Source organism: Nerophis lumbriciformis, linkage group LG07 (genome assembly GCF_033978685.3).
Source record: "Nerophis lumbriciformis linkage group LG07, RoL_Nlum_v2.1, whole genome shotgun sequence".
NCBI lineage: Eukaryota > Metazoa > Chordata > Actinopteri > Syngnathiformes > Syngnathidae > Nerophis > Nerophis lumbriciformis.
In genome coordinates this window covers 39093794-39110196 of record NC_084554.2, presented here as the reverse complement: position 1 = coordinate 39110196, position 16403 = coordinate 39093794, and the positions used below count along the sequence as shown (strand labels likewise).

The following is a 16403-nucleotide window of genomic DNA, read 5'->3' as shown; positions in this document are numbered from 1 at the left end:
GAGCATGCTGTATAGAACTACTAATGTCATGATCCGTCATGTTTGTTTAGTTTTTGACTCCCTCATTTTCTGTTTTGAGCACCCCTGGGTTTGTGTTTTAGTTGCCATGACTGCAGATTATTTTCACCTGCTCCTGGGCACTAATCAGAGAGCTACTTATTCCCTGCTTTTTTGCCACACTCAGTCTGGCTTTCTTTTTTGCTTCCACGCAACAGTTACGACGGCTACTAATTTGATTCCTGAGCTAAGCTTTGCCTTTTCGTTTGCCTGTTTATTTTTTATTTTTTTTCTTTAGTTTCTTTTTTATTGACATCCAGCATCAGACCTTCCAATCCATTTCATCATATTCACATAAATCATATATCTATTGTCTGTCCTAAATGTCAAAATATTTTGTTTATATCCCATCCATACCCCCCCCCCCCCCAAAAAAAAAGAAAGAAACAACAACATAAAACAAAGTAAAATCTACAAATACTTGTTTACATGCTAAGCTTTTCTTGTTCGCTATTAAATGTCACTCATATATCGCTTTTGAGTATATTTTAATGGAATGAAAATAATGTTGATCAGTAGTTGAGAAGGAGTAGGACAAACCAGCAGTCAAATTTATAATTTCAACCAACTATTGGGTCAAGGAGCGCTAAATTGCGTAACCCAATAGTAGGGTTGGGAATAACCCAACATTGTAGTGAGCATAACTCAACCTTTTGGTTAAATAATTCAACGCAAAAGTTGGGTTGAAAAAATGAACCCAAAACCATAACTCAAATAAGGGGTTCGTTGTTTTCTGAACGAGCAGTTGGGTTCAAATTGGATTATTTTTTAACCCAATATATTTTAGTGTGTGGTCTGTAAAACATAATCTATGCAACATCTTGACCAAATAACCACCATTACATGTAATGTATTGTCGACCACAAGGAACTGTTTTAAATGTAGAAAGATATAATATACCATACCATACCATACCTTATTTATAAAGCCCTTTTAAGACAGAATATGACCGCATTGAACAAAACGAAATGATTTAGGAGGGTATTTATGTTTAGATATGTTAATCTCATTTTAAAAGGAAAACCCTTAAAGTTTTTATAAGAGTTTTGAAAAGCTGGTTTTAACCAAATCCATGCAATAATTGTTTTTAGTGCATGGATTGTGTGTGTTTGGGGTGGAATGGGGGTGTGCTTTAGGAGTCTTGTGTTTTAGGACCCAGAATTTGGTGCTCCTATTTGGCCACCTGCCTTGACTCACATATGAACTTGAAGTGCCATCACATCCCTCACCCATAGGGTTCGATATGATGTCGGTCCACCTTTTGCAGCTATTACAGCTTCAACTCTTCTGGGAAGGCTGTCCACAAGGTTGTGGAGTGTGTTTATAGGAATTTTCGACCATTCTTCCAAAAGCGCATTGGTGAGGTCACACACTGATGTTGGTCGAGAAGGCCTGGCTCTCAGTCTCCGTTCTAATTCATCCCAAAGGTGTTCTATCGGGTTCAGGTCAGGACTCTGTGCAGGCCAGTCAAGTTCATCCACACCAGACTCTGTCATCCATATCTTTATGGACCTTGCTTTGTGCACTGGTGCACAGTCATGTTGGAAGAGGATGGGGCCCGCTCCAAACTATTACCACAAGGTTGGGAGCATGGAATTGTCCAAAATATTTTGGTATCCTGGAGCATTCAAAGTTCCTTTCACTGGAACTAAGGAGTCAAGCCCAACTCCTGAAAAACAACCCCACACCATAATTCCTCCACCACATTTCACACTTGGCACAATGCAGTCCGGAATGTAGCGTTCTCCTGGCAACCTCCAAACCCAGACTCGTCCATCATATTGCCAGATGAAAAAGTGTGATTCATCACTCCAGAGAACGCGTCTCCACTGCTCTAGAGTCCAGTGGTGCTTTACACCGACGCTTCGCATTGGACTTGGTGATGTATGGCTTAGATGCAGCTGCTCGGCCATGGCAACCCATTCCATGAAGCTCTCTGCGTACTGTACGTGGGCTAATTGGAAGGTCACATGAAGTTTGGAGCTCTGTAGCAACTGACTGTGCAGAAAGTCGGCGACCTCTTTGCACTATGCGCTCCAGCATCCGCTGACCCCTCTCTGGCAGCTTACTTTACGTGGCCTACCACTTTGTGGCTGAGTTGCTGTTGTTCCCAAATTTCCATTAATTAATAAAGCCGACAGTTGACTTTGGAATATTTAGTAGCGAGGAAATTTCACGACAGGATTTGTTGCACAGGTGGCATCCTATGACAGTTCCACGCTGGAAATCACTGAGCTCCTGAGAGGGGCCCATTCTTTCACAAATGTTTGTAGAAACTGTCTCCATGCCTAAGTGCTTGATTTTATACACCTGTGGCCGGGGCAAGTGATTAGGACACCTGATTCTCATCATTTGGATGGGTGGCCATATACTTTTGGCAATATAGTGTATATAGTCAATATTATTTTGTATTTATTTTGTCAACTAACCCTTTAGTCATTTACTATTCTCGCTTGTGTCTTTCCTCCAGCAGCACATCTCCACCAAACCTTCCCGCCGTGATTGACAGACGAAGCGACCATAGAGCGGAGCCCCGGCGCTCCAGAAGCCCTATGAGAGCGCGCGGTAGACGGTCTTGAGCAGCGCCCAGCTCCCGGTGGGTCCCTCCGCCGCTTTTTATAGGCCCGTTTAATGCTCTTTGTGGTCGGAAGAGGGCGGAGTGTCATCCCGAGGAGCGCGGAGCTCCCAGCTGACTCGGTGCCTGCAGAAAATAAATAAATATAACAATAACCGCCGCCTCCTTCCTCCTGGTTGGGATTCAGTCTGCAGGCTGGAGGACGCCTGCCGCAGACACCGAGCAGCTCCATGACGTGTCGGTGAAAAAAGGACAAGCGAGGACAGCGAAAGAGTTTCCTTGATAAAAAAAAAAAAAAAAAAAGGCTTAGAAGATCCCACAAGTGTCTGAGCGATGGTTTAGCGGCGCAGCTTTCTTCCGATCTACTGCAATCCATCCCCGCATTAAAAAGGAGCCGCGGACGCGTCCTGGAGGGAGATGGCTGTCTTCCGGCTGGCGTTGCTGCTGCAAGTTGGCTTCGTGATCGCTCACGGAGGAGGAGGAAGAGGAGGCGGCGGCCGGACGCACCGCGGCCACCGGCTGGCGCATCTCCGCGGGGAGGCGGCTCAGCTGAGGCCGAGCGACGCCGTGGCCGAGTTCCTTCACACGGGCGACTCCGGCGCCCTGAAGCGGGCCAACTGCTCGCGGAGGTACGAGCTCGCCTCACTGCGGGGAAGGGCGCCAGGGAGTCCGCATGGCTCCGTACTGGATGTGGTGATGCACGCCAGCAACTTCCTCAACATGGTGCTGCAAGCCAACAGGTCCAGGGAGCAGAGTCTGCGGCGAGACGTGGAGTGGTACCATGCCCTGGTCCGGAGCATCCTGCTGGGGGACCCCGACATCCACCGGGCCGTGGTCGCCTTCGCCCCCGACGAGTCTCACGCTCCTCCCGGGCCTTGGGTGCACCTGCAAGCCACTAGGGCCGGGGGTGAGATTGTGCTCCAGGACACGGGTGGGCATCACCTGCACAACCGCACTGCAGAAACCGAGTGGTTCCACGGCTTTAAGGACAGGAAGAAGCTCACATTCCATAAAAGGGTTCTGAGCCAAGACTTCACATCGGTGGACAATTCCCTGAGGAGAGGAGAAAGTTTCATCCCGGACAAGACTCACCTCAGGTGGTCTGCGCCCTACTTGGAGTGTGAAGATGGCAATCTTGTCCCTCCTTGGCTTTTGACCTTATCAGCTGCCTTCTATGGCCTCAGGCCCAACTTATCTCCAGAATTCCGGTAAGCATACTTTATACTATCTACTATTGTGGTGTCCAAAGTGCAGCGGGGGCCATTCACGTCCCGCCGGTAATATTCTAACGGCCTGCCGCACATTTTAAAACGATTAAGACGAAAAACAGTTCAGTTCAGTTCATTCATCCATCTTCTTCCGCTTATCCGAGGTCGGGTCGCGGGGGCAGCAGCCTAAGCAGGGAAGCCCAGACTTCCCTCTCCCCAGCCACTTCGTCCCAACGTGTCCTGGGTCTTCCCTGTGGCCTCTTACCAGTCGGACGTGCCCGAAACGCCTCCCTAGGGAGGCGTTCGGGTGGCATCCTGACCAGATGCCCGAACCACCTCATCTGGCTCCTCTCGATGTGGAGGAGCTGCGGCTTTACTTTGAGCTCCTCCCGGGTGGCACAGCTTCTCACCCTATCTTTAAGGGCGAGCCCCCCCACCGGCGGCGGAAACTCATTTCGACCGCTTGTACCCGTGATCTTGTCCTTTCGGTCATAACCCAAAGCTCATGACCATAGGTGAGGATGGGAACGTAGATCGACTGCTAAATTGAGAGCTATGCCTTCCACTCAGCTCAGCTCAGTTTAGTTTCAGTTTATTTGGAACATGCATTCTTTGATTGATTGATTGAAACTTGTATTAGTAGATTGCACAGTTCAGTACATATTCCGTACAATTGACCACTAAATGGTAACACCCAAATAAGTTTTTCAACTTGTTTAAGTCGGGGTCCACGTAATCAATTCATGGTAAATTTATACGATACAATGTAATGCGTCACACAATTCCAGTTGTTTCATTACAGCACGTCCGAAAAAGAGTAGGAAGAAGCAGAGCTTATGTAATCCTACCCCTTTTCATACCATAGCAATTTTATCCAATGTCCTTGTTCTCTGTAACACAGTGGCTCTCAAACTTTTTTTTTTCACCAAGTACCACCTTAGAAAACACCATAATGACCAACATTAAAATACAGTAGCGTAGTAGGCCTACGTATTCATTAAAAACAAGACAGAGGTTTTATTCAACTGTTATATTTATTATTTGTGGTCACTGTCACATTACACAGTTTGAAGTGCAACACTGTGTTTGATTATAGTAAAATAAAACACTGTACTTTAATCAAGTGATTATTTGGCATAGCCCTAGATGGCGCCCACACCACAGTTTGAGAATCACTGCTGTAACAGAACAGTGAACAAAAAAATAATAAATAAATAATATACAATAGTAAGCATACAGATATTAAATACATAAATAATCTTTATCTCAAAAGAAAAAGAAAAAGGGTTCAAGATGTTCATCATAATTATACTGATATGCTAAAGGTTTTAACTGTTGTACGAGCATACAAATGTTTTAAATTAGAAATAAAAGTGCAAATAGCTGTAAAGTAACGGGGAAAAGTTGAAATGTTGATCCTAAAATCTATAGGCATGCATAATGTATTATTTTCTCAAACTGATACAGATATCTTCCTGCTTCTCAAGAACAATACCAAAAACCGATTAACTTATTCATATCTATTATTTTCAAACTGAATTGAATTTAAAGCAGCTTCTTTAGTAACAGGCAGAGGTGGGGACTCCAGTCACATGACTTGGACTCGAGTCATGAATTTGATGACTTTAGACTGGACTTGACAAAATGTAAAGAGACTTGCAACTCGACTTGGACTTTAACATCAATGACTTGTGACTTCACTTGGACTTCAGCCTTTTGACTTGACAAGACTTGCTACTTTCCCCAAAACCCAATTGATTGATTGATTGAGACTTTTATTAGTAGGTTGCACAGTGAAGTACATATTCCATACAATTGACCACTAAATGGTAACACCCGAATAAGTTTTTCAACTTATTTAAGTCGGGGTCCACTTAAATTGATTCATAATACAGATATATACAATCATATATACTATCATCATAATACAGTCATCACACAAGATAATCATCAGGATGTATACATTGAATTATTTACATTATTTACAATTCGGGGTGTGGAGGTGGGGGGGGGGGGGGGGGGGTAGGTTTGGTTGTTATCATCAGTCATCAACAATTGAGAACAGAGAAATGGACATTGAAACAGTGTAGGTCTGACTTGGTAGGGACGGCGTGGCGCAGTGGAAGAATGGCCGTGCGCGGCCCGAGGGTCCCTGGTTCAATCCCCACCTAGTACCAACCTCGTCATGTCCGTTGTGTCCTGAGCAAGACACTTCACCCTTGCTCCTGATGGGTGCTGGTTAGCGCCTTGCATGGCAGCTCCCTCCATCAGTGTGTGAATGTGTGTGTGAATGGGTAACTGTGGAAGTAGTGTCAAAGCGCTTTGAGTACCTTGAAGGTAGAAAAGCGCTATACAAGTACAACCCATTTAACATTATTATTTATATGTACAGCAAGTAGTGGACAGAGAGAGAGAGAGAGAGAAAAGAAAGAAAAATATCTGCATTTGATTGTTTAAAAAGTTATTCAGGAGCGCTCCGTATCTTTCATTGTGTAGGTGTGTGTCTGTCAGCGTGTGTGCTGCCTGTCAGTACAATAGCCATTCAAATTACATCCACGTTGTTTTCATCCCACAGCATTCATCCAATCAAATTGCAGGACAACCAACGAAGAAGAGCTGTGAAACAACGCGCCAGTGAGAAAAAATAATGCCAAATATAGTTTCATTCGGGTATAAAAACTACGACTTGGTCAACAAAAAACTAATTGCAGTATGCAAAACATGCGGTTCAAATATTACAGACGGCGATGCAACAACTTCCAACTTCGTTCGACATTTGAAGTTGCACAAATAAGTTTATTGGCTAAGTAACGTAACTTTTATTTGCTGTGTAGTGAAATCAGTGAGGATGTAAACTCACTGCTAACAATATAAACATAGACATCTTACAAGTAGACGCAGCATCGAGCGCTACTGCCGACTGGCGCTGACGAGACGAGGGGCCGCCATCTTGGAGTGGTGATCCGCTCCACTCAGTGCAATTCATTTGGCAGGAGCAATGAACTCTCAGCGCATTTAATTAATCTTACCTCGCTGAATACCACTGATTTTCATGCATTTTTTTTTGTCATACGTGTAGCTATGATAAAGGACACATGGTTTGGCGTGTTTTATTATTCATAGTTTGCTTAACAGTAATAGAATATTCTTATATGCTATGAGTGACCAGACGTCCGAGATCAAAACTGGGAATATAATCCCAGAGAAGGGGGGGAAAAAAACGATCAGCTATTTTTAAATTGAAGAAAAAATATGATTAGGTTATATATACATGCGTATATGCTACATAAACAATGTATGAATACATTAGATATATATATCTTAGGGACCTATAGACTGTATCTATGTTGCTGCAGCAGCAGAGAGTTTATTCTGTCTTGACACTTTGTATTGATATTTTGTATATGATAATGTTTACAGTGATTGTTTTATATGTATTTTTTATGTACAGTATGTCGCTTTGGATAAAAGCGTCTGCCAAATACTTAAACATAAACATATATAAACACCTGAAAGTCTTTCTAGCAGCTAAAACCACCAATCCGTTTCACTGGATTCAGAATTAAACCAAATTCTGTCTTACCCAACAATGTTAGTATTTGAATATTGTTACTTGAAGACTTATTCCTGGTTACAATTATACTGCTAAAAAAGTATTGTCTTATACTTTTCCTAAAATGAGAATGTGTCATAATCAGTGGCGGCTGGTGAATTTAGTTTTAGGTGGGGCTGAAAGTTTGTAAACCAAACCCCTGTAGGGGGGTCATCCTCCCCCAGAAGATTTCTTTGTGATTTTCACATACAAATATTGAAGATCTTTGCTCCTTCTCAACTCTGTGGTAATATTCTTTTCACAAAATACAACCAATAGTACGTTAATGTTAAATCTTACTTGTAATCCCCCGATTCCTATTTTCAACCGTCCGCTCATTTGAGCAGGAAAACGCTGAACACCAGTCAGTTTAGCATCTTTGTTTTCTACCTGTCAACTGTCAGTTTAGGCTGCTCGCCGGCTCCTCATCACCACTTCAAGATGGCGGCCGAATTTCTCGCGTCACAGCAGCCAATGCTGCGTCTACTTATAAGATGTCTATGATTGCAAACACGACAATCTTTTGCGTCCACTGCAGTTCTCGACCTTATTCATACTTTTTGTCAAGTGATTTTTTTTTAAGCAGGGTTGCATGAGGTACCTATACATAACGTTACATTAGTCAATGTATCACACACAGTAACATAACGTTAGACGGCGGTCAGCAGCACCGCATATTTTAGCCACCTACAAAAAGACAAATAAAGGTCAGTTAAAATGTATGTTGTATTAAGAATATGTGTACATATTGCATAGGGCGCTGACGTCTAAAAAGTACAACTCTGTTTATTGTTATGTTCATGTATTTGTTATGTGTTTCATGTGTACGCACACATCAACACACATACAGTATGAGATGAGATCAATGAGATAAGGTAAGAATAGGATAGAAACTGCTGTGGAACTAGTTACAATGCAATATGCCATGGAAATACAATGTTAACACTTTTGTGCAAATAAGTACAGTTGCACTTGTTTTTTCAAATGTGTTTATTCTGTAAAGGAATGATTTAAATGCTTAAAATGACTGGTTAATAGTGCTATTATGAAGTGCAATGTCAGCACTATTTTTTTTCCTGCAATTTCAAATGCACTTGTTTTAATAATCAAATACAGCGTTTTAAAAGCATACACAATCTGTGTAAATATATTAGTCTGTGGTTAAAAGGACTTGAAAAGACTCAAAACTCAAAATGCAGGACTTGGGACTTGATTTGAGACTTTCCAGTCTTGACTTTGGACTTGACTCGGGGCTTGCCTGACTTGACTCGGGACTTGAGGGCAAAGACTTGAGACTTACTTATGACTTGCAAAACAATGACTTGGTTCCACCTCTGGTTACAGGCGTTCAAAACACTGTGGTAGCGATGTTTTTTTAGCATGTTTTCTGAACATTTGCTGCAATTATCACGCAAAATGTCTTTTTTTTTTTTTTTTTTAAACAATCAAGCAATCCCAAAACAATCAATGCCAGGTTTGTTAGAATGAGCTCAGGGGAAGTTTATGCCACAAGCAAGAGAAAAGGAGCGCTTGATTTGCTCACCCTAACACACCTACAGCAGGTATCCTCATTGGAGCGTTGTTTGGTAAAAAAAAATTGGTTATCAGCGCTATTTTTTAATATTATTGGTGTGATAGATAGATAGATAGTACTTTATTGATTCCTTCAGGAGAGTTCCCTCAGGAAAATTAAAAATTATGTCATAATTTCTTAAATATGCACTTGAATTATTTGTCTAATGCAGGGGTATCAAACTCAATTTAGATTGGGGGCCACATGGAGAAAAATCTACTCCCAAGTGGGCTGGACTGCTAAAATCACAGCACGATAACTTAAAAATAAAGACAACTTCAGATTGTTTTCTTTGTTTAAAAATAGAACAAGCACATTCTGAGATTGTACAAATCATAATGTTGTTGGGTTTTTTTTACAATTACCTGTTGCGGTTAATAGTATATATACTTTATTTGTCGTTATTTATATTTTCTGAATAAATAATGTGATAATGTTCATCAAGATAAAAAAATATATATATATCAAAATCAAATTACAGTATGTTATTCATGTAGTTTGATAATTTTCCTCAACTGATGTACTAACATCATGTGGTTTATTTTGTACATACGTAGCATTATCTACAAAGATACAAAGAATTGCTATTGCGACATCTAGAACAGCTGTTTCTTTCATTCCAAAATTTCAGGTTAATTTTTATACTTAGCAAACTCATCCCTCGAGCCGGATAAAACCTGTTTGCGGGCCTGATCCGGCCCTGGGGCCGTACGTTTGACACACCCTGTCTAATGTTTACCATGCACCCCTATTAATAACACAAAGTTGTTATCCTGTAAAACATCCATATTTTTTGAAAATTAAATACAATGAAAAAAACCACATTGAAAAGCCATAGACTAGATCAGAGTTGCCCAAACGTTTTGCCTCTAAGGGCCAAAGTGAAAATGTGCCAATTTTAAGTGCGAAACAAAGATAGCTTAAATGTAAATATTAAAGTTCCTTTATTTAGAACAAATAACATTGGTAGATGGCAAGTGGTTAGCCTTACGGACATACCATCAATTTGTGTGAGCTTTAGGGGTGTCCCGATACAACTTTTCACTTCCAAAACGATACCGATATTGTGATCCGGTTTGTTGGCAGCAGGAATCATACATACTTTTGTCATTTTGTAGTGTAAAAAGTTAGAAAAGGCTTGATCCTTTTATTTATTACCTGTTTGAATTGGACTTCTACTATTTTTGAATTGGAATTTGTTTTTGGTGACGCCTAGTGGTCGCGATAGGAAGGTTAAATGATGCGGACACATTTGTTGCTGGATACTTTCTAATACGCTTCCGCCTTGAAGACTTTGTATGTGTAATATGCAACTATACATTTTTGATACTTTTTTAAATTGACAAATGTTCTATTTTAGACTGCAGTACTGTTCACTTTAGGACATGTATTTTGTATGTTAAGTATAATTGTTTTTATCTTGATAGATTGAAAATGAACACCAATCAGTTGACTGATGAACATTATTACATAATTTATTCAGAAAGTATAAATAACGACATCATGTATATATGTAGAATACTATTAACCGCAACATGCAAGTGTAAAAAAAAAACAACAACATTATGATTTGTACATTTTCATAATGTGCTTGTTGTATTTTTACACAAAAAAAACATCTGAAGTGGTCTTTATTTTTAAGTTATCGTGCCGTGATTTTACCAGTCCGGCCCACTTGGGAATACATTTTTCTCCATGTGCCCCCGATCTAAAATGAGTTTGACACCCCTGGTTTGGATGCAAGTCGATATAATCCCATACATTTTTCATTTATTTTTTGCTGTTATCGGACTGATATCTGATATCAAGACACCTTCGTGAGCTTTAAAGAGGCATATGAATAGGTACTAGATTTGGGAAGCCCCCCTCTGGCGGGCCAAACCAAATTTGACCCCCAGGCCTCACTTTGGCACCCCTGCACAATAAATCATTTTCGAGCTTGATTGATTTTCAATTGAAAAACATTACTGACAGCAAAACCTCACTCTACCTTAATCGACCTTTCTAGTCGAACCTAGTTTGTTAAGGATTGAAATCCTTGCTTTGGATTCCGATAATTACAGTAGCTCTACATTAGAGTACTTTTCAAAGGAAGCCACAGTGAATATGATACAGCTGGAAGCCTCTCCGACTACCCGAAAAACTGAAATGAAATCATGTCACATGATATCAGGAACACAAGTTAGCCCATCTTAATTTTTCTTAAGCTGCTGTCCGCCTCACATACTTTAAAGCAGTGTTTTTCAACCACTGTGCCGCGGCACCCTAGTGTGCCGTGAGATACTGTCTGGTGTGCCGTGGGAGATGATGTAATTTCACCTAATTGGGTTAAAAATATTTTTTGCAAACAAGTAATTATAATCCGCAAATAATGTGCCGTTGTTGAGTGCCTGTGCTGTCTAGAGCGCGGCAGAGTAACCGTGTAATACTCTTCCATATCAGTAGGTGGCAGCTGGTAGCTAATTGCTTTGTAGATGTCGGGAACATGGTTTGTCGGGATCATAATATGCAGATGACAGCGGGAGGCAGCATGCAGGTACAAACCCCGTTTCCATATGAGTTGGGAAATTGTGTTAGATGTAAATATAAACGGAAGACAATGATTTGCAAATCCTTTTCAACCCATATTCAATTGAATGCACTACAAAGACAAGATATTTGATGTTCAAACTCATAAACTTTATTTTTTTTTTGCAAATAATAATTAACTTAGAATTTCATGGCTGCAACACGTGCCAAAGTAGTTGGGAAAGGACATGTTCACCACAGAACACTTTTCCACTTTGTATCAGTCCATCTTAGATGAGCTCAGGCCCAGCGAAGCCGACTGCGTTTCTGGGTGTTGTTGATAAACGGTTTTCGCCTTGCATAGGAGAGTTTTAACTTGCACTTACAGATGTAGCGACCAACTGAAGTTACTGACAGTGGGTTTCTGAAGTGTTCCTGAGCCCATGTGGTGATATCCTTTACACACTGATGTCGCTTGTTGATGCAGTACAGCCTGAGGGATCGAAGGTCACGGGCTTAGCTGCTTACGTGCAGTGATTTCTCCAGATTCTCTGAACCCTTTGATGATATTACGGACCGTAGATGGTGAAATCCCTAAATTCCTTGCAATAGCTGGTTGAGAAAGGTTTTTCTTAAACTGTTCAACAATTTGCTCGCGCATTTGTTGACAGTGGTGACCCTCGCCCCATCCTTGTTTGTGAATGACTGAGCATTTCATGGATTCTACTTTTATACCCAATCATGGCACCCACCTGTTCCCAATTTGCCTGTTCACCTGTGGGATGTTCCAAATAAGTGTTTGATGAGCATTCCTTAACTTTATCAGTATTTGTTGCCACCTTTCCCAACTTCTTTGTCACGTGTTGCTGGCATCAAATTCTAAAGTTAATGATTATTTGCAAAAAAAAAAAGTTTATCAGTTTGAACATCAAATATGTTGTCTTTGTAGCATATTCAACTGAATATGGGTTGAAAATGATTTGCAAATCATTGTAATCCGTTTATATTTACATCTAACACAATTTCCCAACTCATATGGAAACGGGGTTTGTAAAATGGTACCTGATGCTTAAACCAAAAATAAACAAAAGGGGAGTGCCGCTAAGAAAAGGCATTGAAGGCTATGCAAAACATAACTAAAGCGGAACTGGCTGCAAAGTAAACAAAAACAGAATGCTGGACGACAGCAAAGACTTAGAGCGTGTGGAGCAGCAGACGGCGTCCACAAAGTACATCCGTACATGACATGACAACAACGAAATAGGAAACAGTACACACAGGAAAACACCAAAAAACTCCAAATAAGCCACGGCGTGATGTGACAGTACACCTACTTTGAGACAAGCTATCGTGATGCATGGTTGGTTATGGTTTGAATTTATATCCAACAATTGCGAGAACGACTTTTTACTGTCAATATCAGCTGCTGAGTTTCATTTTTTTAATGTTTTCTGCTAGTGTTGTGTCTCGGGATTTTTCCAAGGAAAAAAAGTGCCTTGGCTCAAAAAAGGTTGAAAAACACTGCTTTAAAGGAGTAATAGACACGTTGTAGGTTGTACCCTAGCTCTTATTTTTCCCCCCTGACCACACATCCATCCTAAGCCATGCAGCATCCGGTAGTCTACTAACAGGCTCGCTTTCCTCCCAAAACACACCGCCACTAAATCGAGGGGGTTTGAACTCTCCTGCGCTCTGTCGAGGCGCTAAAAATAACCCCGGCGTGCACAAGTGGCGGTGGAAACCTCTGGCCGTAGGCCTAATAATTCATTTCTCCAACTTGCTCAGCGCTTTTCACCCCTCCCCGCGCTCCCCACACACACTTTGGTGTGTCATTTTCTTCACCGTGGATGAGTCACAAACTTGCAGGGGTAGACGCTGGAAATGTCTCCTGTTCTGTTTCGCTTCATCCGTTCCTCCTCTGCCGCTGTAATATGTCATGTTTACGCCAGCAGTGCTGATATGCTCGGGAAGAGTCAAGTGTTGGCGCTCCATAGAATCCTGACCAACATCTTCTCAATGAATAATTAATCCAGATCACTAGTTGTGTGTGTGTGTGTGTGCGTGTAGTGCCTTCAATGGATGTTTAATTGATACACACTCTCAGTGGCTCGCAGGCAGGCACGGATTGCAAATGAGTCAAAAGCTGCAGTGATTATACAGTAATAGCCTATCAGGTACACGTCGTTATAGCAGACTAATCTGATGGTTAATGAGCTATTGTTGAGCACTTTTACACCAGACTTTTTTTTTTTTTGAAGCTCATTTGTGAAGATGCTTCCAAGAGTCTCTGAGATGATGTCCCACTTTTAACAAAAGGAGCTTTTTGTTCTCTCTTCCTCAGTGGAGGCCCCCCACCCCACCCTCCCACCAGATCGATGGTAAGACACAATGTGGCGGGGGGGTTTTTTGTGTTGTTGAACACTTCCAAACAGCCATTTGGTTGCCTTAATTAAGGTATGCTTAACGATGCAATACGTGTGGGAATAACGTGCCACGTCTGACATCAATGAAAGGGTCCACCCCCCATTAGATAATAATAGCACCGCCTGTCTGTGCGTCAGAGTCCATGAACCAGGAAATAGTTGTATGTGTTTCTACCAGTGACGTGCGGTGAGGTTCATGACTGGTGAGGCACTGACTTCATCACAGTCAGATTTACAAACATATGAACCCTAAAGTGTATCTTATTCACCATTTGATTGGCAGCAGTTAACCGGTTATGTTTAAAAGCTCATACCAGCATTCTTCCCTGCTTGGCACTCAGCATCAAGGGTTGGAATTGGGGGTGCCCACTGCTCCCCTCACCTCCCAGGGGGTGAGCAAGAGGATGGGTCAAATGCAGAGGACAAATTTCACCACACCTAGTGTGTGTGTGACAATCATTGGTACTTTAACTTAACTTTAACTTTACACATACAAACTGTAGCACACAAAAAAGCACATTTAATAAAAAAAACGTTATTATGGTCTTACCTTTACTTATAAGTGCGGGAACAGTGGTGTTCGTGTTGGAGGAGTTGTGAATGAATGAAATATGAAATCCGTGCTGCAGTCTGCAGGTGTACCTAATGTTGTGTCCCTGCAGTCGTTCACGGCTCCTCCGGCGCGAGCAATGTTGTTTTTGCACTTTTTGGCTTCTTGTTAAGTGACTTTTTTTGGGTGGATTCAGTCTTGCACGTGGAGGGTTTGGGTGTGGGCTTTGGTTGGTGTGGCGCTCCCGTCGGGGGGTGCAGTCTGCGGCGGAGGTGCAATAACCGGCACCAGGAGGCGGGATTACGCGAGCCTCAGCCAGTGCGTCTTCGCAGCCGTTTTATGATTGCTTAGCACAAGAAATACTTTACACACATACAGTTGTTGACAAAATACACTGTACATTATATACCTCAGCTAACTAAACAATGGAAATGTATAATATAATTCATATAGCAATACGGTCTCACTGCACAGCAGGCCAGCAGTTAGCCGAGTCCGCAATCCATGTTGAGGCACAATTGAGTGGCGTGCCTCAACTGACTGCTGTTCACTGCACCGTCTCTTCTCAGTATTTGAACGGCAAATGTGAAAATTCAGCGATTTTGAATAAAAATAACCTAAAACTGGTGAAGTTAAATGGAAAATAACTTTATAGTATAATCACTGGATACATATAACAATTTAATAAAATTGTTTTCTTTTTACATTTTTTTTCTTTCCATGATGGCAGGTGAGGCCCCGCCTCTAGTGACCGCACGTCACTGGTTTCTACAGTCTGTTGATTAACTTCGTAGTTATTTTTGGACATTAGGGATGTAACGATCAACGGTATTAATGATAACTCCGGCAAAATTTTGGGACTCGTGTTGTCCCGATACCAATATTTCGGTACTGGTACCAAAATTATTTAGATACTTTTTGGTAATTTTCGGTATTTTTCTAAATAAAGGGGACCACAAATAATTGCATGATTGGCTTTATTTTAACAAAAAATCTTACGGTACATTAAACATATGTTTCTTATTGCAAGTTTGTTCTTAAATAAAATAGTGAACATACAAGACAACTTGTCTTTTAGTAGTAAGTAAACAGACAAAAGCTCCTAATTTAGTCTGCTGACATATGCAGTAACATATTGTGTCATTTTCCATTCTATTATTTTGTCAACATTATTAAGGACAAGTGGTAGAAAATGAATTATTAATCTACTTGTTCATTTACTGTTAATAACTGGTTACTTTCTCTTTTAGCATGTTCTATCTACACTGCTGTTAAAATTAGAGATGTCCGATAATGTCTTTTTTGCCGATATCCGATATTCCAATATTGTCCAACTCTTAATTACTGATTCCGATATCAACCGATACCGATATATACAGTCGACAGTCGTGGAATTAGCACATTATTATGCATAATTTTGTTGTGATGCCCCGCTGGATGCATTAAACAATGTAACAAGGTTTCCCAAAATAAATCAACTCAAGTTATGGAAAAAAATGCCAACATGGCACTGCCATATTTATTATTGAAGTCACAAAGTGCTTTTCTTTTTTTAACATGCCTCAAAACAGCAGCTTGGAATTTGGGACATGCTCTCCCTGAGAGAGCATGAGGAGGTTGGGTTGGGGGCGCGGGGGTGTATATTGTAGCGTCCCGGAAGAGTTAGTGCTGCAAGGGGTTCTGCGTATTTGTTCTGTTGTGTTTATGTTGTGTTACGGTGCGGATGTTCTCCCAAAATGTTTGTCATTCTTGTTTGGTGTGGGTTCACAGTGTGGCGCGTATTTGTAACAGTGTTAAAGTTGTTTATACGGCCACCCTCAGTGTGACCTGTATGGCTGTTGACCAATTATGCATTGCATTCACTTGTGTGTGTGAAAAGCCGTAGATATTATGTGATTGGGCCGGCGCGCAAATGCA

At 41.4% G+C, this 16403-nt stretch overlaps 1 protein-coding gene across 2 annotated transcripts in view; it reads left to right on the top strand.

The window, feature by feature from the left end:
- Positions 1–3049: 3049 nt before the first annotated feature.
- The window catches only part of gpr158a (G protein-coupled receptor 158a), a 161712-nt gene continuing 148358 nt past the window's right edge, over positions 3050–16403 (top strand). For both annotated transcript variants that reach the window (XM_061965143.2, XM_061965144.2), the window contains exon 1: positions 3050–3840. In XM_061965143.2, the coding sequence (XP_061821127.1) occupies positions 3050–3840 (791 nt within the window). The remainder of the gene's footprint in view (positions 3841–16403) is intronic.